The 22,029-nt window shown below is 39.6% G+C and overlaps 1 protein-coding gene across 8 annotated transcripts in view; it reads left to right on the forward strand.

Annotated features, from left to right (window-relative positions):
• Window positions 1-22,029, forward strand: part of NCOA7 (nuclear receptor coactivator 7) — a 104,200-nt gene that overhangs the window by 56,225 nt on the left and 25,946 nt on the right. For 5 of the 8 annotated variants that reach the window (XR_006740101.1, XM_036413817.2, XM_036413819.2 and 2 more), the window contains exons 4-10: window positions 3,536-3,615; window positions 7,475-7,582; window positions 11,120-11,230; window positions 12,481-12,606; window positions 14,130-14,314; window positions 16,788-17,827; window positions 18,725-18,893. Coding sequence is in view for 7 of the 8 variants with exons in the window: in XM_036413817.2 (XP_036269710.1) it covers window positions 3,536-3,615; window positions 7,475-7,582; window positions 11,120-11,230; window positions 12,481-12,606; window positions 14,130-14,314; window positions 16,788-17,827; window positions 18,725-18,893 (1,819 nt within the window). In the remaining variant the exon portion in view is untranslated. Of the gene's footprint in view, window positions 1-3,535; window positions 3,616-7,474; window positions 7,583-10,762; window positions 10,902-11,119; window positions 11,235-12,480; window positions 12,607-14,129; window positions 14,315-16,787; window positions 17,828-18,724; window positions 18,894-22,029 lie in introns of those variants that run through there. The other 3 variants (XM_036413818.2, XM_036413821.1, XM_045573359.1) reach the window with 3 other exon arrangements.

The following is a 22,029-nucleotide window of genomic DNA, read 5'->3' on the forward strand; positions in this document are numbered from 1 at the left end:
TTCATTTAACATATGATTTACACATTGGGCATTTGTGGTTTTTATAACTGTGCAGTTTAAAATACAGGGGTGGAAAAAAAGTAGGTTTATAGTTGTTCATATGGAAATTAATGCAACAACTAATAAATAACAGTACAAAAACAAACTGTGTTTTGAGTACTTACAACTGTGTACTTATAACTGTTAATTTACTTTTGCTCATCCTGCGTGATGTTTTTCCATCCTTACTTGAAATGCTGTTGCTTAAGAGGTAAAATGGAGACATGTAGGTCTGTAGGTTTCCCTGAAGGAGGCTATAGTCCTACCCATTGAGGTTTCTTTTTAGTGATGATACTAGTCTAACTGTGGATGTTCCATTAAGTAGCTTTTCAACGTGGTGCCTTCTGTTGCATGTGTAACTCTGTGAGTCTGAAACAATATACTTCAATCTACCTTAATAACTCCACTTGACTTCACAAAATTAGCTCAGTCATCATTTCTCCCAGGAAGTCCTCCCTGCTTTTGTTCAGGTTAGACTTCCCTTTTATGGATTTATTTATCTGCTTCCCTATTTGTAGGCAACCATGATTCAGACCCTGTATTTTTTGCTTTGTGCATCATAGGTGGTCTTTAAATGTGCATGAGTGAGTGGATGAATTAATCTGTAGATGAATGAATACTTTTTTGGTTTGCTTGAGTTTTTAGGAAAATTCTGGAGGGATATCTATCCAGACAATATATTCAAAACAATAGTTGGGTCAGAATTATTCTGTGATCTTATTTGGTAGCAATAAGTAGAGATGCCATTGTAGTTTTTCATCTGTTCTCAGGAATGGCAGTGGTAACAGTGCTTGGAGGCTGGGGCAGTTCCATAGGAGAATCCAGTGCTTAGATGAAACTACTAGGTGGGCCTTTGAATTCCAGGTTTTCTGTTCCTTTTCATGTCTGACTCTAGCTGACTAACCCGTCTTGGCAGGTTTGCTTGATCTTGCAGTCCTGACCTGCATGTTCCCTAGATCCCTATCCCAGGATGTGATTCTGTACCACTAGGTGGAGCGTGAGACTGCAAATGAATGGTGATCCCAGTTCCAGGTCACTGCCTTCAGTGGTTCTAGTCTGAGGAGAAGTCCCTAAATTGGGAGGATCTTGTCTGTCACACTAAGGATTTGGACTTTATTCCTTGGGGGAACTCCATCAACTCTTTGTTTTGAGAAGGCAAATCTAAAGGTAATGGTGGAAGTGAGCTGACCAGGTGGTGGGAAACTGGGTCAGATAAGATAGGCACCCTGAAGAGAGATTTTGCTCTTAGAAGCAGCAGTATTTGGTTATTAATATAGTGTGTGAGAGACTAAAAGAACAGTCAAGAATTTTCAAACCAGAAAGCTCAGGAAGAAGGAAAAGAAGATAATAAATGGAAGCATACTTTGACAACATAATAAAAAGGTTAGCATGGGTGGTATAGTCAGGCAGACTAAATAGCCATCTCAGACTGTGGATAAAGAAAAATTGAATTTATTTAAGGGAAGGGGATGGGGAATGGGATAACCAAAGGGAAGGGCTACACAGAGAAAAGGGGACAGGTTAGCCCAGGACCAGCTGCTGCTGCCCTTTGCTCCCCTGGTTGCAAGTCTCATGGGGTTCCTAGAGGTTGGGGGATGTGTGCCTGTTGGGGATGACAAGGGGTGTGCTCCTCAGAGGGAGAGCACCCACTGGGTCCTTTGTCCTGAGTGTATTTATCTCTCTCTTGCTGGTGGAAATCTTAGGGCAGGTCTCAGGGGGAGGGCCTTAATAGAATATTCATCAGCTTCCCAGATGTGCTCTTTCAGTGTCCTGGTCTCACTGATTTGTTGGTGCCAGGATGGGGGTCATGACTCAATGTTCTGAGACAACCACAGGGTCATTTGTCTGGTTTTGCTACTTTTCTGGAGCTGAAATACAGCTGAGGCTTAGATGTTATCTTTAGGGAAGAAAAGGTCAGGAGGTCTAGACTTTTTTTATCCATTGCTTTGACTACAGATTCTAGAACAAAGTTGATTATAAAACACGATAGTAGGAATTCTTGTATTTATATTGGTTAGTGTTTCACTTTTAAAAAAAACAACAAACATTTTATTATGTGTGTGTTTTTGTGTTTGTTTGTTGTTGTTGTTTTTTACACAGAGAGGAAGGGATAGAGAGTTAGAAACATGGATGAGAGAGAAACATCGATCTGCTGCCTCTTGCACAACCCCTACTGGGGATGTGCCCACAACCAAGGTACATGCCCTTGACCGGAATCGAACCTGGGACCCTTGAGTTCACAGGCCATCGCTCTATCCACTGAGCCAAACCTGTTGGGGCAGTGTTTCACTTTTAATATTTGCTTTTGGTTTCTAAAATAAGGACTCATCTCAGTGTATACAGGAATGCTTTAGGAGAGTTTAGAGTAGTACTTCATTTCTAAAGAGTCCTTTGATGAACAGGTGGTTACCTGGAGTACATTCTGCCCATTGTCGCCTTGCCCTGCCAAGACAGTTGGCCTCCAATGAATGGCAGGGATTTCCTCTTCATGCTTGGGGTTTCCAAATTGTTTCCATTATGTTTGTTGTGTTTTTGCTCTCAACTCCACTTCAGAGTTTATTTTTATGACCGTAAGTACTTATGGTTTAGCTTTGCATCACATTCGATTAGCTTCTTTGTTGTCATTCAGTGGAGTGGAAGATATGCTCAGAGGCCTTAAGAGCTTTGCTGGCATTGCTCTCAGGCACTTGTCTTCCACTGAAGTAGGAACGAAGGGAGTAGGTGGAGCTTGTGCAATGCCTTTGGTTCTCCCCCCTACCCACACACACACACTTTCTTCTGTAAAACTGGGTGGGGGCCTCACTAAGGCCTTAATTCAGGCTGCATTCTGGTAATTAATGAGCTACTGCTCCCATGGAAGTGACAGCATGAAGTCATTCTGTTTTCATTCTTGTGGTAAATTGCTTTCCATACATACCCTTTAGGGTTCCATTACTTTTTCTTGGGGGGGAGGAGGTCTCTTACTTTTATTTTTCACTTAAATTTTTATTCATTGCTATATGTCTCTCTGGTTTTCAGTATCTGGGTTATATTAAGATGTATTTAATCATAATATTGAGGTTGACTAAGCTGATAGGTTGGCCACTTCTGATCTGTAAAAACAGCAAAATCTATGATCCAACTTAATATATTATTGGACAGATGAGTCTTTCCAAGTTTTTATTATCCTATATAATAAAGATGTAATATGCAAATGGTCATTATGCTATGTATTAGTTTTACTCTAACTTCACCATTAGACATTATCATTTAAACTATTACTTTAATAATGATAAAACATTAGCTGTTTATTTGTGCCATTTAATTACCGTTAACAATCATTTATTCAAGTGTTCATTGATGAATGGTATATTTTTTTAGAAGAGTGGTTTATCTGTACCCTTAGTCCATTTTATTTTGGTGTCATTTTTTTAAATAGTCAGTTTGAAAGTGGTTTTAATATACTATACATTACCCTATGATTAAATTCTTCATTTACATATATTTTATTCTTCAGATGACAATCAAAACAAAACACATGATAAAAAAGAGAAGAAGATGGTGGTTCAGAAGCCCCATGGTACTGTGGAGTACACTGTAAGTATAAACAAGAAGTACGAATGTTTAATACTACTATTGTAGATTTATTTTCCCCAAAAAATATATTTTTATTGATTTCAGAGAGGAACAGAGAGGGAGGGAGCTATAGAAACATCAATGATGAGAGAGAATCATTGATGGCTACCTCCTACACACCCTACTGGGGACCGAGCCCGCAACTTGGTCATGTGCCCTTGACCGGAATCAAACCTGGGACCCTTCAGTTTGCAGGTCAGCACTCTATCCACAGAGCCAAATCAGCTAGGGCAAACAATGAAGCTTCTTAAGACCTGTTCTAAGTCATTCTCTTCTCTCCATACTCCCCTCCCTGGACAGTCTCATGTAAACTTGTAACTTGAATTACCTATGATATACCAATGACGCCAGTTTTAGGACTCCTTCCCAGACATGCTTTCTGAGTTCTGGAGCCATAGATTCAGTTGACTTCTCAACATATCTGCTTAAACCTTCATGCTGGGTCTTTTTTTAAAGCAGCAATGGCCCCATCATCCATACCTTTCTACAAGCCAGAACCTTATCCTTGACATTTTCTCATTACTCTCCATGTTTATTCTTGCTTTTTGTAATCACCCAGCAAATCTAAGCCAAATCTTTCTTCATTTTATTCTCTCATAGAATTATATTTCTTTACATAGTTTTTCTTGGTTTAATATTATTTGTTCACACGTGTGATTATCATTTTAATGTCTGTCTTGTGCCTTAATGCATATATCCACTAGACACTAGGGGGTAGACATGAGACCCATTTTGGCCAACATTATTGCTGCTGCTTGCAGGGTGCAGACCTCCGTACTGCAGAATCAGTCGCTGAATAGTGCTGTGCATGTGTTCATGACTGGGCCTCCACGTTATGTGGCACCTACTCACCGCTCTCCCTGCACCGTGAGATCCTGGGAGCCAGGAGCTGTTTCTGTTTATCCTAGGCCTGGCATAATGTGAGCCACTGGATTATAGATCTGTCTTAATTCACATGGAAATAGCATTGCTGAGGAGTGTGCTGACTCTAAGAAGAAATTAAATGCTATGCCTGGTTGCATTTTCATCATGTTTATTTAGTTTCCACTGATGATTTGTGTGCATGCCAGACTCAATATGAAGCAAGCAGGAGGACCAGATCCCTCCCTGGTGGCTCTTTGGGAGTGGTACATCTTCTCCAAGCTTCCACAGAGGCACAGGGAAGAGCCCTGGCACAGGCATTTCTTGCTCAGTGCTCTGTGAGCATCTCTAAGCATCTTTCTGTGGCTTACAGGCTTAGTGCTTTCCAGGAAGGATTTGGGGGGATTATAGAGCTCACATTACCACTGTGTTTACAATATGTCGTTGATCCCACAATGCCTAGCTCAGTGCTTAAGGAGTGCGGGAGTGTTTGTCATTGATAACAATTGTCTAAAGCCGTCTGTGTGTCCGCAGGCCTCTCCACAGACATGGTGTTGTTTTCTAGGAGATGCTTCACATGGCATCACCAAACGATGCTGTGAGAGTCCAGATAAACTCCTAATTAATTCATATCAACAGGTGGTCGGGTTAGTAATGCAGAAATGCCTACCTGTTTGGTTCATGTTATGGATATTAGTTTCACTTGGCAAGTTATTTTGTGTACTTTATTGGAAATAAAAAGCCATCTATAACTTCGTATTTAGAGAACCATGCTAGTTCTTACTAGATTGCTTATATTGCTCTTGAGCTGTACATATTCAAGCAATCTGGTAAGTTTCAAATTATTAGTGATAATCAGCACCCCTCCCCTGGGGATCTGTGACTTGGTTCTCTATGTATGTTCTATCCCTATGTCATAGCTCTAGATTGTTAAAGTCTCCCCTTTCCTTAACTCTCTACAAGTTTTTTCATAAAAATATGAAGTGCTGCCAAGCAGAAATTATGATTCTCTCTATTTGGTGGATGAAGAACCTGAGACCCAGGGAGGTTAAGCAAATGACCCAAGGCCGCACAGCTAGCACGTGGAAAATCTGGAATTCAGGGCCAGCAGTTTGGGCTATAGTCTGCATCCTCAGTCTATGACGTGTCTTGACTCTAAATTCTGAAAAACCCTGGATTTACATGTTCAGGGGTGGGCAAAAGTAGGTTTCTAGTTGTAAGACAAATAAATAATACAATCTATAATAATAAGAGGGTAATATGCTAATTAGATTGAACGTCCGTCCGGCATCCTTCCGGACGAAGGCAGGGTGGAGCAAAGCCTGGGTCCCTGGTGCCTGGCAGCAGCAGTTGGAGTGAAGCAGCCAGGGTCCCAGGTGCTGGAGGGAAGCCAGTGCTGGCAGCCGGAGGAAGGAAGGCCTATTCTTGCACAAATTTTCATGCATTGGGCCTCTAGTTAATAACTAATAATACAAAAATAAACTCACATACAATTATAAACTACTTTTGCCTACCCTGAATTTTATAAATATCTAATATTGGAAAAATATATCTATTTAAACTTTTTTTTTTCATTTTTAGTATAGATGATTTTGCTCAGGGTAGAAGTTAGAGCATATATTGTTACGTTTTCAGTGATTAAAAATAAAATCTATTTATATCCTAACTTTTTCTAGGAGTGCTTTCAAGTAATTTTAGTGTCACCTGTTAGTATGAATTTGATTGGCCTGGTTGGTGAGGTTTTGATGGAGGGCGGTGGTGAGTTTAATTCTTTGCATGGGTTCACAATCTCCTGCAGCCATATCAAATCTCCACCCACTCCAAGCTCCGCTGGTGGAGACAGCTCTGCGCACAGGGCTGTAGGTGGGAGCATCTCCGTGATGGTCCCTGGTGTGACCTCCCACTAACAAGGTCCTTCCCATGCTCCTGGAAGAGACACTGCACTGACCAGAGGCAGTGACTTCCTTTTCTTAGGCGGAGCTTTATTTTTTACTGTGAAGTTTTACATCTTATCACTGCCCTCTTTATTCCTATTCTCTCTGTATCAGAGAGAAAAGAATACCATCTCTCACCGTTTATAGACTTATGGATTAACACCAGTTTGTCTGACGGGGAAGTTGTCTGTCATTTTCAATGACAGTGAACAGTTATTGGTAGCTAACCTGGATTTCTTTCAGCTTTTGATTATATTCATGTGTCAGATGTCTGAGTACCTTTTACGTGTCAGGCACGGTAGGGGGAAATGGCCATTCACAGGTCACCAGGCAGTTGCCTACAGTACAGTGAAGAGACGGGCAAGTGGTCAGAAAACTGAGGAAATAAGTAGTCCCATTTCCCCGATGGGAGGTCCTGTGTGCACGTTTTATTTCTTTTCTTCTTCCAGTTTTGTGTTGTATCTCATGGACCTCTGCTCCATACACCAGAGTTGTGCACAGTAAAGTTTAGAACAGAGCAACTGAAGTTAAAGGAGCCCAGAAATGAATAACATATAAAACATTTTCCCTTAAGGCTTGAGAATGAGCCCTCTCTGGTTTGCTCAGTGGTTAGAGCACCAGCCCACAGACTGAAGGGTTGTGGGTTTGATTCTGGTCAAGGGCACATACCTCAGCTGTAGGTTCAATCCCCAGCCCTGGCAGGGGCACATACAGGAGGCAACCAACCAGTGTGTCTCTTTCACATCGATGTTTCTCTCTCTGTGTCTCTCCCCCTCCCTTCCACTCTCTCTAAAATTCAGTGGAAAAAATATTGTTGGGTGAGGATTAACAAAAATAAGTAAAGGAATAAGTAAATAAATAAAAAAAGAATTGAGAATGTATTCATTCTTTTTCATAATATGTCTAGATGTATTTATTAATTTTTATTCATTCTTATCACAAATAGATTATTGTCTACCAAAAGGAAGTGTGTTTTTTTTTTTGTTCTGTTTTGCTGTATATATTGAATCTTGTCTGAATTCTAGGCTGGAAGCCAGGACACCCTAAACTCCATAGCACTGAAATTTAACATCACTCCCAATAAACTAGTGGAAATGAATAAACTTTTCACACATACTATTGTTCCAGGCCAGGTAATGATTTTCTTGTTGCATATTACTTTCAAAATGTTACATTTATCTTCTATTGCCATTTTTAATGACTCACTATTAGTGTCACAGGGTTATCATCAATGTGCATTGGGTTGAGTCTTTCCGTTAGGTCCAAGAATTCTGAAAGCAGTACTTATGAACTGTTCAGAGACGAATGCTTTGTGGATAATTAACACAGATTATAGATTCCCCCCTCCCAAGGCATCAAAAAAAGTTTTTCCTATAGAATATCACACAGATATTCTTAGAATGTTTAATTTAGAATTGCAAGTTTTAGTTTAGTCCACTCCTGGGATATATTAATATTATGGCCATCATTTTATTTTAAACTAGGCATAATTTTTTGTCATTTTTGTTTCGATTTAATACTTTTTTGACAAAAATAGTCAATTTAGCCAAAGGCACAGACATTCATTCAGCAGGACCATCAAGAAAAGGCCACAGAAACTTTTTTCAGAATGTTAGTACTCTCTTTGTTAAACTGGATGAAACTGACAAATTGCATAATTGTCCATTCTTGATTAATCCATAAAATTTTAAAAATATTTTCTATATAATAAGATATTCTTGTATTTCTATATGAAAACTCTATTTAGACAATGTAATTGACCCAGTCATTGGCAGATCCGAGCTGAGGCCAGGTTTTCAGTCCCATCCACAGACCTGCTTGGTTGCCATGAGCACATTCTGGTTTCATTGCTGACTTATTAGAGCCATGGTCTACAAACTGCGGCTCGCGAGCCACATGCGGCTCTTTGGCCCCTTGAGTGTGGCTCTTCCACAAAATACCACGGCCTGGGCATCTATTTTGAAGAAGTGGCATTGGAAGAAGTTTAAGTTTAAAAAATTTGGCTCTCAAAAGAAATTTCAGTCGTTGTACTGTTGATATTTGGCTCTGTTGACTAATGAGTTTGCCGACCTCTGTACTAGAGCATCTTCCTGCATCTCTACGTTATAGTGACATTTCGTTCTTTGAGGACAGATGCTGCTACTTCAAGTAGAACTTCATTCAGGCGATGGCGGTGCTATTACTTGCATTTTTTCCAAGGGAAGCACATGAAGCCAACAGGCCATCGTTGGCCAATTTGTACTGTTGTGCTTTGGTATTTATGTCCTTGTCAAAAGGGAAATTAGGATACTGCCAGTACCAGCTAGTTGAGGGGAAATAGGCATTAGAACTTTAAAAAAATTAATAAATTTTCACCTCTAGGAAAATTAATGGGGTATTGCTGCATAATGTGTACATTATTGTAGTTTATAAGAATGACCAAATATATATATATATATGTGTGTGTGTATACACTTCCCTCCCCATAATATATATGGGGAGGGAAGTGGCAAAAGTAGATTTGCAATTGTAAGTTTACTTTTTTATTATTTATTTATTATTGTATTGTATTATTATTATTATCATCATTATTATTATCAACCTACTTTTACCCACCTCTGTATTTGGTCTTCCACAATTCCTGGCTCACAGCTCCTAAAATCCTTGGAATATCCCAAGTGTTTTTGAGTGATGAGGGTGTCTTTTGTTTTGAGGTGATTTTGGAAGCACCTAAGGATGGCAGCTGGTTGCCAGGAGACAATTATGTTATTAGAGGGTTGAAACTTTCAATTGATTGTTTCTCTTATATCCCCACGCCTACCTCCAGTAATAGGAGAGGTGCTGGCCATTGAATCAATCACCAATGGACAGTGATCCGTCAATCATGAATGACTGTGTAATGAAGCCTCTGTAACAACCCAAGATGACAGGCTTAGGAGAGCTTCCAGGGTGATGAACATGTGGAGATTTGGGGAGAGTGGTGAGCCTCTAGAGGGCATGGAAGTTCCCTGCCCTTCTCCCCTGCCCTGCCCTGGGCATCTCTTCCAGGTGGCTGTTCCCGAGTTACAACTTCCATGAGTTCTCTCCTTAAACTGGTGACCTAGTAAGTTACATGTTTCTGTGCGTTCTGTGAGCTGTTGTGGCAGAATAATCGAACCCAAGGAGGGGTTGTAGGAACCTCTGATTTATAGCCAGTTGCTCAGAAGTATAGATGACAACCTGGATTTGCAATTGGCATCCTGAGTCGGAGGGGCTCATTGGAACCTCCAGTTGGTCAGAAGCATTCGGCTGGTATCTGAAGTGTGCGCGAGTGTGTGTGTGTGTGTGTGTGTGTGTGTGTGTGTGTGGAGAGTGTGCAGTCTTGTAGGGCTGAACCCGCAACCTGTTGCTTTTTCTGGGTAGATAGTGTCAGAATCGAGTTGAATTCTTGGAACTCTGATGGTGTCTGAAAATTGTTGGTTGAGTCCCCTTCCTTCACATTGGAATTGGGTCCAGGAACCCTTTTCCTTATATAACTGACCCAGAGGAGAGACCCTCAGCTCAGGGGATGTATTTACTAATTCAAGGCTAGAATTTACTAGAACACAGTAAAAAAAAAAAAACACCTCAGGCTGATTACTATTCTTTTACTCTTCCCATAAACTGATAGTTTATTGGTATTTGATTAAGTTCCAGTAGGCAACAAGAGGTATATGCCTACTGTAAGGGTGACACTTGGAATTTCCCAAGTGTTTCAAGTTTCCCAAATGTTTGAAATATTCCTACTGTAAGAATGACAATACCAGGAATAGGCACTCCACGCGCCGTATTCACCAGACCTTGCTCTTTCAGATTATCACTTATTCCGATCGATGGCACACGCACTTTCTGAGCAGCACTTCAAAATGTAGGAAGAAGTGGAAAATTGGGTCTTTTAATGGTGTGCCTCAAAACAAGAAAAGTTCTATTGGGACGTATCCACAAATTACCTGAAAGATGGGGGAAATGTGTAGCTAGCGATGGACATTACTTTGAAGAAAGCACTTTTGATGTTTCTCTTGAAATTATCGTGTTTTCATTGGTGGCAAAATTCACATTATCAACCGGTATACCTGGTAGACCAAAAGGTACCATGTCTCATTAAAAGAGTGTTGAGTGACAAGATCATAATAACATTTCGGAACCAGATTTTTTATTTTTGTTTCTAGGTAATCGAGACAGTGATGGAAGGGAAAGTATTGAGATTATTGATAATACACTGTATAGTTTATCATAAAAGGACCTCCCTACATTATCACTCAGGGCCTGCTCGGAGTTAGCAAACCTGGATTTGTTGTCATCTCTTCCTAACACAGGTGTTATGCTTAGAAGCATACCGTGTACTGCTATGTACTGTATTTTCCAGGCTACCTTGGACCCACCTGCTTCATGTGGCTTGTGCAGAATACTCACCCACCTTGCTCTCCACTTTGTGAGCTTCTGTAGTGTCTGTAGGTGTGTTTGGTACCCTTTGCACTGCACACGTTCATATTGCTGCATACTGTTTCACTGATTAGTCTGAAGGCCTCAAGTTGCTTATGAGTTTGGTGAAAGCCAGCTGGGTCTTAGTCGTGCACTGTGTGGAGATACTGTGTGGAGAGTAACTGCTCTAAACATTGCCTAGGATTTGCCTGATTCTCGGTACTCACCTTGGTTTTCTTTCCCATTCTCAGGTTCTTTTTGTGCCAGATGCCAACTTTCCCTCTAGTACCTTAAAGTTATCATCCAGTCCTGGTGCTACTGTCTCTCCTTCATCTTCAGATGCAGAATATGACAAACTACCTGTATGTATGTCATTCATGTACTGAAGTGCATATTTGTGTATGAACTTATAAATATAGACTATACAGGGTGTCCCCAAAAATGTAAACACACTTTGTATGATTATAAAGTCAGTGTTTATTAACATACAGTTCATTTTCAAAATTTATAAGAATCTGCAGAAATGAATACTTTATTTTGTCAATGCCTGTTTTCAAACTGAAAACCGTTTTGGTCCATACACTGCTGATAACTTGAAGCAATGGAATTGCAAATATCAAGAATCTTTTCGTTTGGTATTTCTGCACCTTCAATTTATTGACTGTTGCTGGTTTTGTACCATAAACTTTAATTTTGTGTGTCCCCATAAAAAAAAAAAAAGTCTAGTGACACTAGGATATATTTTCTTTGTTCAAAGCTTAGATTGGCTTCATCCATTATTTCAAGATATTTAAACCTGAAAAGGAGCGAAAATGAAGCGAGTTAGCAGCCATTAAAGAGTGTATTCATTTTTGGGGAACACCCTGTATGTTCCATGTTCTTTTCCTCAAGATTTCAACTTAAAATTTCCCCAGAGGAGTGGAGTTAAGTGTAACTTGTTCTTTTTTAAAAAAACATATTTTATTGATTTTTTACAGAGAGGAAGAGAGAGGGATAGAGAATCAGAAACATCGATGAGAGAGAAACATTGATCAGCTGCCTCCTGCACACCACCCACCGGGGATGTGCCCGCAGCCAATGTACCTGCCCTTGACCAGAATGGAACCTGGGACCCCTCAGTCTGCAGACCGATGCTCTATCCACCGAGCCAAACCAGTTTCGGCTGTAACTTGTTCTTAATTGAGAGAATGCATTTTATCCAGAAGAAACCTGTTCAACTTTAAAGTCTCACAGGCAAAACACATGCCTGTTTACATAGTTAGGAAGTTAAAGTCTCACCAAAACCGGTAGTTTGTTTGTACTACTTTTACTCCTTTTTCTAAAGAAATTGAACCATGGTTAAATGTGAATTCTTTTATTTAGGTTATTTTCTAAGATATTGGACGAGCCACTTTTTATGGGTTCATAGATATGTACTTTTTATAAATTTTCAGTTTGATTTACATACTTGTTACACATATGTAATATTTTTGAATGACAAAAGACATTTGCCTTATTTATGTTTAAGTTAAATAGAAGTAGGTTCCTTACCGGGAACTGATGTTGATTTATATATGTAATCTGTTTTGAGAAATTGCTTCTATTTGATTTTGGAAATGTTTGGTTTCTAAAGGATGCTGACTTAGCAAGAAAGGCCATAAAACCCATTGAAAGGGTCTTATCTTCTACTTCTGAAGAAGATGAGCCTGGTGTGGTAAAGTTTTTAAAAATGAATTGTCGATACTTCACTGATGGAAAGGTATGTGGCAGTGTAATTTGTTTCCTTTTCTTGGAATCTATGGAAAACTGAGCTACCTTTTAAATTCCTGTAGGCAGGCTACCTTAAACTATCTTACCTCGTTTCAGCTTAAGATTTCACAAATGCCCATTAGCTTTCCCCAGTTGAATGCCTGGCATTTTACTTGCTAAGGGAAATGTGATCAGTGAATAGAAATATGCTTTTTTGTGACCCTGGACTCAGCATTTTACTTTCAGTTCTTGGCCTATGAATTGTTAGGGAGATAGTGTAGTATATGTTTAACAGCAAATGATGGAGTCAGACCCATTGAATTTAAGTTCCAGCTCTGCCACCCATTAAATCTGAGACCATGGGCATGGTGTTTACATTCCCTGAGCTTCCATTTTCCTCAACTATAAAATAGGAACAGGAATAAAATTTAATACTGGGGTATTGCAATTAAAAGGGAAAATTCATGTGAAGAGTTTAGTATCTAACCTGGAAAATGGTGAGTTCTCCATCCTTCTGCTGGAGATGCTGGTATTAAAATGTCTGCTGTTGTGTATTTATTGTAGTTTTTTGGTGTTTTTTTGTTTGTTTGGTTTGTTTGTTTGTTTTTACATAGAGCAATACCAACTTTAGTAAGCCTCTGAAGAAATGGTTATGTTGATAAAATGGAATTCCTATTCTCATAGTAGAGATGTTATGGTAGGTTCCAAACAACAGGAAAATGTGGTATTGATATAGACTTACAACCTTTTCAGTTAAGAAGAACAAGTCATGCTTGAGATGCATAGCTTTTTGCAAAGATTAATACTGCAGTCATTAAGAGTACAAAATAAATTATTTTCCTAAAGGGAGTCACCTGTATCCTCCTCTCTTTGGTGGATAATATCCCTGTGGCAATCCAGGTCTATAATATAAACTGACCATTCTTCAGATTTTTAAGTTCCCACAAAACTGTTGGATTTTGCTTTGAATTTCCATAGTTCAGCTGTATGCACTTCTGCAAAATTTTATATTCCTGTTTGTGTCCAATTTTCCTGGATGTAGGCTTTTCTAAACATTTTAGAGAGAAATACTAGGACTGTTCTTGGCACCGTGACTCGGAGACAGCTGCTCCCTTAGCACAGTACCATACACTTGTTGGACACATGGCGAATACGTGCTGAGTGAGTGAATTGCAAAGCACCCGGTTCACCATCGGGAACGCATCTGGGACAGCCCCTCTCATTTTACAGACAGGAATTGGGGAACCCGAAACTTATATGTGTAACCCAAGATCCCACCACAATTACACTACGGTAGCAGCTGCACCAGAACCAGGCTCGGATGATTGCCACAGATTTTCTCTGCCTCACCACACAGCACCCAACACTGCATTTCTCCAGCCTGTTTCTCCAACCCTCTTAGAGGGGACGTGATTGTCATGTAAGATTCTGTGGTTCACCCAAGTCAATGAATGACAGCATGAGTTCATGAAAGCTCCTGTGACGGTTGCATTTCTGCCTGTAATGATTCTGTCCTGTTCATTTGTCCTGCAGGGTGTGGTCGGAGGCGTCATGATTGTCACTCCTAACAACATCATGTTTGATCCTCACAAGTCCGACCCTCTGGTCATTGAAAATGGGTGTGAGGAGTACGGCCTCATTTGCCCCATGGAAGAGGTGGTTTCCATTGCCCTCTACAATGACATTTCCCACATGAAGATCAAAGATGCCTTGCCATCGTAAGAGACATTTCTTGTTTATCAGGAAAAAAAGGGAGGGGGCAGAGGTTCTTGGGAGAATTAAATGCAAGTAAAAGGTGAGAGCATTGGCAGGAGCAAGAGATTGTGTGGAGATGAAGTTGAAGGTGGAGATTGCTGCACTAATAATAGAAAGGGAGCTACATCGTTACAGAAAGATTTCTCTCCTTGTGAGATTGTGTTTGATGATCCAGGATACAGGGCTAATGCCATAGCTGGGGAGAGAGAAGAGTTCAGAATTGACTGCTAATGTGCTGATATTATTTCTGAGTTGTATATTGATTCCTGCCTTGGACGCAGATATATTGTATAAAGACATTTCAGTCTGATGAACAGTGAGCAAAATAGGTTGTATGAGTGGAATCAGTGTGAAATGAACTTAGGGTTATTGGCTCAGAATTTCATCACTTGTTTGTTTAAAAGTTTAAAATAGCTTAAAATTTTATTATTACTAAAAATTGCCTAGTAAAATTTGCCTATAAATTAGCTGCAGTGTGCAAATAGTTTTTAAGTGTGTGTGTGTAAAATCTCTTCATCCTCACTTTTAGGGCTTTGTATTTTTTGTGTAGGACATTTTGCAACTCCAGCTGCCACAGAAAATAGGAAAGGAACAACTGAAAGGATTATTTATTGATCACCATTAGGTTTCTGGCTGAGTCTAGAAAACATTGATCAAAAGCAGATTTGGTTGACACAACTATGTATTTTGCCCCAGCAGTGCTTGGTAGCTGCAGTGCAAAAACAAAACAAACAAACAAACAAAAAAAATAGATGACTAAATTAATCTCAGCTTGGAATAGGTAGAAGAACAAGAAGGGAGGGGTACACAAAAAAGGCAGTACGGGAGGCTGATTAGAGTGCAATCCAACGTATTCTTTCTGGGGGTCAAGCAAGGTAAATAAGGAAGCGATGAGGAAGCGGTTTGGATGATAATGGAAGAAAGTTTTGCTTTAACACCAGGTATGTGAAGAGATAGGTTTCTTTGTTGTAGAACTTCCTGTAGCCTTTAATATGAAAAATTAAATGTTGGTCCTAATATGGAAAGGATACCACATTAAACATTTGTTTGACTCTAGGACTGAAGCATCTTTAACATCTGGATGCTGGTGTTGGGCGGCACATTTCTGTGTGTGCGGGTTCCTGCGGAACAGACTTTGTCAGTCATTGTTAGCATGTGGCACTTAGGGGCTCTGTGACTACTTATTGAGTTGAAGTGAATTGTGAATTAAAGAGGCTCTTGAAAGCATTTGTCAGAGTCTAGCAATTATGTAGGCTCTTTTCTATTAGAAAAAGCATGGATGTTCTGTGCAAGTGATTTATTAAATAACTGGGGAGACAGTGTTGTAACTTGAGAACTTAGTGTTCCTCTGTTGTTTTATTGTCATAATTATTTCAAAGCCAGGATAATAAAGCATTACCTGAATATGATATAGCCTTTTTAGAAAAATAAAATGATTTCCTAAAAAGTTTTTAGCAAAGATTCTTATATCTCTGTGTTTTAACACTAAGGTAAGTGAAAAATCTACTTGAGACACATAGGTTACTCAATATATTTCCCAGTCATAGATTAACATGTGTGGGTTTTTTTTTTAACAACTATTTTAAATTTTGGAAAATATGTTTAATGAAAATTTTTGTATAATATAACTCAAACTGGGTAGTAAAGAAAAATAAATGGACTGCAGCCCAGGACAGTGCGTTTCAGCTCATAAACCAACTTCCCATTACCATAAAATAAGATGATAACGATTATAAAATAAAAGAGTTAAGAAATGCAAGCTTCGCTAAGAAATGTAAACCAAGTATTCTAAGTAAGAGTTTAGTTGGTTTATTTACTTTTCTATAAATTTTTAAGTTATAAAATGGAACAGGGACTATATAGTCACACTCATAGTGGAAGCTTCCTCTTATTGCCTTGGGAATAGAAGGATGTCTGTTTTTGGAAGCATTAGATCCTAAGCCATGAAACCCAAAAGTAGGGTTCAGGGTCAGCCACTTTATAGGATGGTTAAATGTATAGCTACTCAAGGAGCCATTCAGAATTAATGTAGTTGGTTTACGTACTCTTTGATAAAAAGGAAAAGTTTTAAATATTTAAGGACATTTAGTCATAGTACTAAAACCTCTCCTCTCCTTCATGAGAACCAGAAGCATTATTTCACCATTGGAAGTCGGTGGGAGACATCTCCATTTTCATTAATGACTTCCCAAACCCTCATGTCTTCTAGCAGGATGTGCACCTCCATGGTTCTTTGTTTTGCCACTTCTTATGTTCCATTTTGAAGTTAATTTTTAAATTTCATTTTCTTATTCTGAAATCATTTAAACATATTTAAGTTGCAGTCTATGTTTTGGTTTTCAGCTGGGTTTTGTTTTTGTTTTTTTGCTTTTCCTCCATTTTGTTTTTGTTTTGCTTTTAACATTCCATGTGCACCCACCATTTTTCCCTCAACAGTGACCTACCTCAGGATCTTTGTCCTCTGTACAGGCCTGGAGAATGGGAAGACCTGGCTTCGGAAAAGGATATCAACCCCTTTAGTAAGTTTAAATCCCTCAGCAAGGAAAAACGGCCTCACAGTGGGGAGAGAACCATCACTTCCGATTCCAAATCCACAAGGCCTTTGGAGAAACCAACAGAAAACACACACATGAAGCCCTCCAACAGCTCTGGGTCAGGACAGCTAAAGGACCTGGAATCCTCTGTGGAGGCAACCATGGGGTCTCCCACAGCAACTCCAGTCAGCAAGCAGCCTCCTGGCCCTCCTACTGAATTTCAGTCTATCGCCAAAGAAAATCCCCCTTTCGGAGAAGAAGATGACTTTGTTGACTTGGATGAACTGCCTTCGCAAAATGATAGCGGGATGGACAAGAGAGATACCCCAAAGGAGTGCCTTTCTCTCCACCCGGAGGAGCAAAGCAAGGCTGAGTCACAGGTCATCAGTTCTGCTACAAACACGCAGGCGCAGTTGGCCCTGAGCTTTTCAAGAACAGAAAGTGATGCTGAACTGAAGGGGGCCCTGGATTCAGAAACCTGTGAGAAACAAGATAAAATGCCCGAGGTGGACAAGCATTCTGGTTCTCCCGAAAGCCAAGTGGAGAACACATTGAACATACATGAAGACCTAGATAAAGTTAAACTCATCGAATACTACCTTAGTAAGAACAAAGAAGGGTTGCCTGATAACTTGGAGAAGGCAGAACCTTGTGATGGCCAAAGGACTGAGCCAGGGGGAATAGACATCACTCTCAGTAGTTCTCTTCCCCAGGCCGGAGAGCCCCCAACGGAGGGCAATGAAGAGCCGGATAAAAACTGGGGAAAGGAGAGAGCGCCCCATCCCCTACAGCTGGGCTCTTCTCCAGAAGACAGTATGAGTAAAGAGTCTCTAGGCAACTCTTTGGAATGTACCCCGGACAAAAGCGGCCAGGGCGCACAGATGGATAATAAGTCTGAAATCCAGTTATGGCTGTTAAAGAGGATTCAGGTACCTATCGAAGGTAAGCCACTTCTGTTTGCTGTCTTTCTGTTCTGTTGTGGAGTTGGCCTTTCTTAAATCAGCACGTGCACAAGTAGTACAATCATTTGAGAGCAGTGTTTTCTCAACAGAGCATATCTTTACTGATAAATTAATACTTGGGGAAATTAGCAATATATGCTATCTAATTTGGAACTTGAAATAGGGCAGATTTCTGTTTCAAAAGTAGTTTGCTTTTTTTTTTTTTTTTTAAATCTTTCAAGTGAATTTCCTTCTTGACATTGGATTTCTAAATCTAAAGGAGTTTAAAATATTTTTTAAGATAGTTCTTTCTAAACTGTTGCATTATGGTGTGACTGGGTCCTCAATATCATTCTTGTATTCTTGCCTGGCCAGGATGGCTCAGTGGTTGAGTGACAAACTGTGAACTATGAGGTCACAATTCGATTCCCATTCAGGGCACATGCCCGGGTTGCAGGTTGTGGACTCGATCTCCAGTGGGGGGCATGCAGGAGGCAGCCGATCAATGGTTCTCTCTCATCATTGATGTTTCTATCTTCTTTCCTCTCTGAAATCAATAAGAAATATATATTATAGAAAAGTATTATTGTGTCTTGTCACAGTTGTTCACTGGTTGGTGTTATGTTGGTTTTTATGCTTATTCACAGTATGTAACATCTCGAGTGATGTAGACCGAGCTAAAACGTCCAAAGTTTTCTCCTTTCGTGCTCATGAAGCTCCTTTCGGGCTCTGAGAAATTTATTTAGTCCCAATGTGATGATGCTGTGTGATGTTTCCGCCATATGTTTTGACTTTTCATCACTGTGAGGGGATTAAGCGCTATTCATTGTAAGTTGAAAGGTTTTGCTGCCACCAATGTTGTCAGTATTGAGGCAGATATTTTGCATGTGTGATTCAGATATACTTCCTTCAAAAGAAGAGAAAAGCAAGACTCCACCCATGTTCCTGTGCATTAAAGTGGGAAAACCAATGAGGAAATCTTTTGCCACGCACACGGCAGCCATGGTCCAGCAGTACGGCAAGCGAAGGAAGCAGCCCGAGTACTGGTTCGCTGTTCCCCGGGAGAGGTGAGTGTGGGCCAGCACAGAGAACCTGCTGGTCCATTAGATCCTAATTGCATCCTAAGGTGTTTTGTTTGTTTGTTTGTTTTTTACTTCATCGTAAAATACTTCATTTTATTCTTAAATAAGAGATTTCTCTTGTACATTTTACAATTTCCAGGAGAATATTATTTGGGTGTAGCTTTCTGCTCCAGGTCTTCATAGAACTGCATGCTGAACCACTTTCATAACTTTCTAAGCAGCTGAATTTTAAATGAAGGAAGAGCTACCAGTAGATATTCTCAAATGCTGGTAATTGGAAGCGTTCTTCCGTTAAGAAAGGCATTCCTTGGAGCAGATCCACACCCCTCTAAGTGCCGTGGAGAGGCCTGAGTGTAATTTTTAAAGTACTCATTATTCTGGGGAACTGAGGATTGCGTGGGCCTCGTGGAGGGCGTGTCTGACTCGGCAGCTGGAGAATGGGACATGAGATCCTGTGGATGGGTCAAGGGAATGCACGCCTCCAGAGGGATTTGTATTATAAATTGCCAAAGAAGAAATGTTATTGGTTGTGTCACAGTCCAGAATGGCAGGTAGTGGCATAGGAATTCTTTAGCGGTGCATCCCTGAACACATTTTTTATAATAAAAATAGGGAACATTATTTTAGAAGAAAACATTCTCCCTTTGTATAGGTGGTAGACTAAAAATGTCTTTATAAAGGCCTTGCAGTTGGTTTTTAAAATTGTTAAACCCGCACATATTTCTTTTTCCTAATTATTCTTCCAACCTCCTCATCTGGGCAGACATTTTGGCACACACCTGCCAAGAACACACGTACTCGGCAGGCTTCCTTGAGCATGAATTGCTCCTAAAGCAAAATTAATTCCCAAGCAAGGGTACACTTTTGGGCTGGTTAGAACCCAGAATGAGAATTCTCATCAGGATTTGCCTCATTTTAATAAATTATAACTTAATCTGGGAAATAAATAGGATTAAAATGTTTAGAAAAATTGATAGGATTTTAATTCATGAATTCATGAATATCTTTTGCTGTCTTAGACACAAATCCACGTTAACATGAACATTGAACAATTTGTTTTGTATTTATATAATATACTCCTCTACTATGCCTGCAATCCTCACAGTATCTCATTGAAACTATTAAACAGGGATACTGTGAAGAAAAAAAGAAATGTGTCCTTTGTTGTTATTTTAAAATGTTTCAACAGAAGCAGTGTAAATCTATGAAGCCCTGTTAAAATTGGTGTTTGAAAGTCAAGTGTCACAGCTACATAGTACCTTAGAGATTTAAGCCAATTCCTGATTTTTTAGGTCTAGAAAACAAGCATGGAAACTCTCGGCCACGTGAACTTCTGGGGTCTATCAGAAAAACTACGTACCTTATATGCCACTTTTTCTCTGGGAAAATATATTATAGGAAGGGACTCTCCTAGAATAATTAGAGCAATCTCACACATGTAGTTAATCCTATGGTCATTCTTTAACCCAGAAGAAGTCTGTAATGCTGAGGTGGTATTTCTCTGACCTTTCATGCAAGTGGTTTTGGTGAGCTTTTTAAAGTAGGTCACTTGTTAAATTCTATTGTACCGTATTTTACTGTGTCCTTGCCTTATTTGGCTAGCAAACTACTTGGCAACACTTCGTCTTCTTTCTTGAAGCAACTATTAATTAGCCAAAGATTGTCTGGGGGGCATTATATCTCACTGTGTTAATTATGGGTTTTTTGTATAGATGTTTGGAAATTTTTGTTTTAATTGCTCCTTTATGTATTTCCAATTCTACCTACCCTAAAGGAAGCAACATTGTAATTTTAGGCTGGAAAAGATGGAGAAACCCTGTAGTTAATTCCCACCCAGAACTCCAAGTATATAGTAAGAAGTTTATTTTTATTTTTGATTTATGAACTTCTTCAGGACTTAAGACTCAATAAAGTCAGTAAGGAGCCAAGAAGTGGCATGCAGTGATTTTCTTACTCTGATGATGATTTCTGGTTCCCTTGCTACTTGAAACTGAGTGTTTCTACTTGCCTTCCTACTTAATGGATCCTTGCACGCACTGGAGTGTTAGTAGCAGAGTGAAGAAGAGTCATCCTAGTAGTGGCTCCGGAGAAAGCTCCTATATTGGCTGTGAAACAGCACCAGGTGTTGGACATGGGTTCTGCAACCTTAGTACTTGGGTTCTGGCTAAGAAATAATTCCGAGCCAAGACTCAAACTATAAGAGAAAGTTTATTTAGAAAGTCATAGAGGCAGAAGAAGTAAGCCTAAGAAGAAATGGGCTCGGGAAATGAATTATATCGATAGACACAAAAGAATAATCCTTGGAGCTTGCGTGGGCGAGGGAAGGGGGGAACGCACTGTGGGGAGGGGAAGAGAGAAAGAGGAAGAAGGAAGAGGAGGAGGAGTTGAAGCAGAGGGAGAAGGGGAGGGAGGGAAAGAGAAAACGTGTAGGATCCCTGTCTTAAGGGCTTTTATCTGGATACATTTTTAGGAGATATCCTGTATATATTTAATTCTTAAAAATTCTAAAATGCCATGTTTCTCTAATCACCTTCTAATTAAGATCATCAAGCCCTTTGATTTATAAAGGATAGTTATATTTTATACCTGTCCACATTTAGTATAAGCTCATTATATATGTTAAATTTATTGTTTTAGCAAGCATGATATTTCCTTACATGTCAAGAATAATTGAAGTTGTCACGCACTTTTAAATAGTTTTTTTTTTATGCTTTCAAAATTAAAATGGGTAATGTACCCATGAGCCCACAAGAATCTGTCCTTTTGAAAGGTGCTGTCCATATTGTATATATACAGGGGTAGGCAAAAGTAGGCTTACTGTTGTACAATGACAAATCATACTAGAATACACTGTATTGTGCATTCACACGGTAAACCTCTTTTTTTTTTTGCCAAACACTGTATTTTTCAGGTCCCATTTGTGAGCAGTAGCAGTACTTCCTGCAGTGTGTATGAGCAGGCAGTTGAAGCTGTTAATTACACGTTTTATTTAGGCTGACAGGTCACAGAAATGGAGTAGGAAAGGGATTCTCCGTACACTCAAAGTCATTTGTTGGCTAATGAGGGAATGGAAATTTGCAGCATCCCCAGACTTACTCATCTCCTTGGATTTTTCTCGCTA

Source organism: Pipistrellus kuhlii, unplaced genomic scaffold (genome assembly GCF_014108245.1).
Source record: "Pipistrellus kuhlii isolate mPipKuh1 unplaced genomic scaffold, mPipKuh1.p scaffold_m20_p_5, whole genome shotgun sequence".
In the NCBI taxonomy this organism is placed as follows: Eukaryota; Metazoa; Chordata; class Mammalia; order Chiroptera; family Vespertilionidae; genus Pipistrellus; species Pipistrellus kuhlii.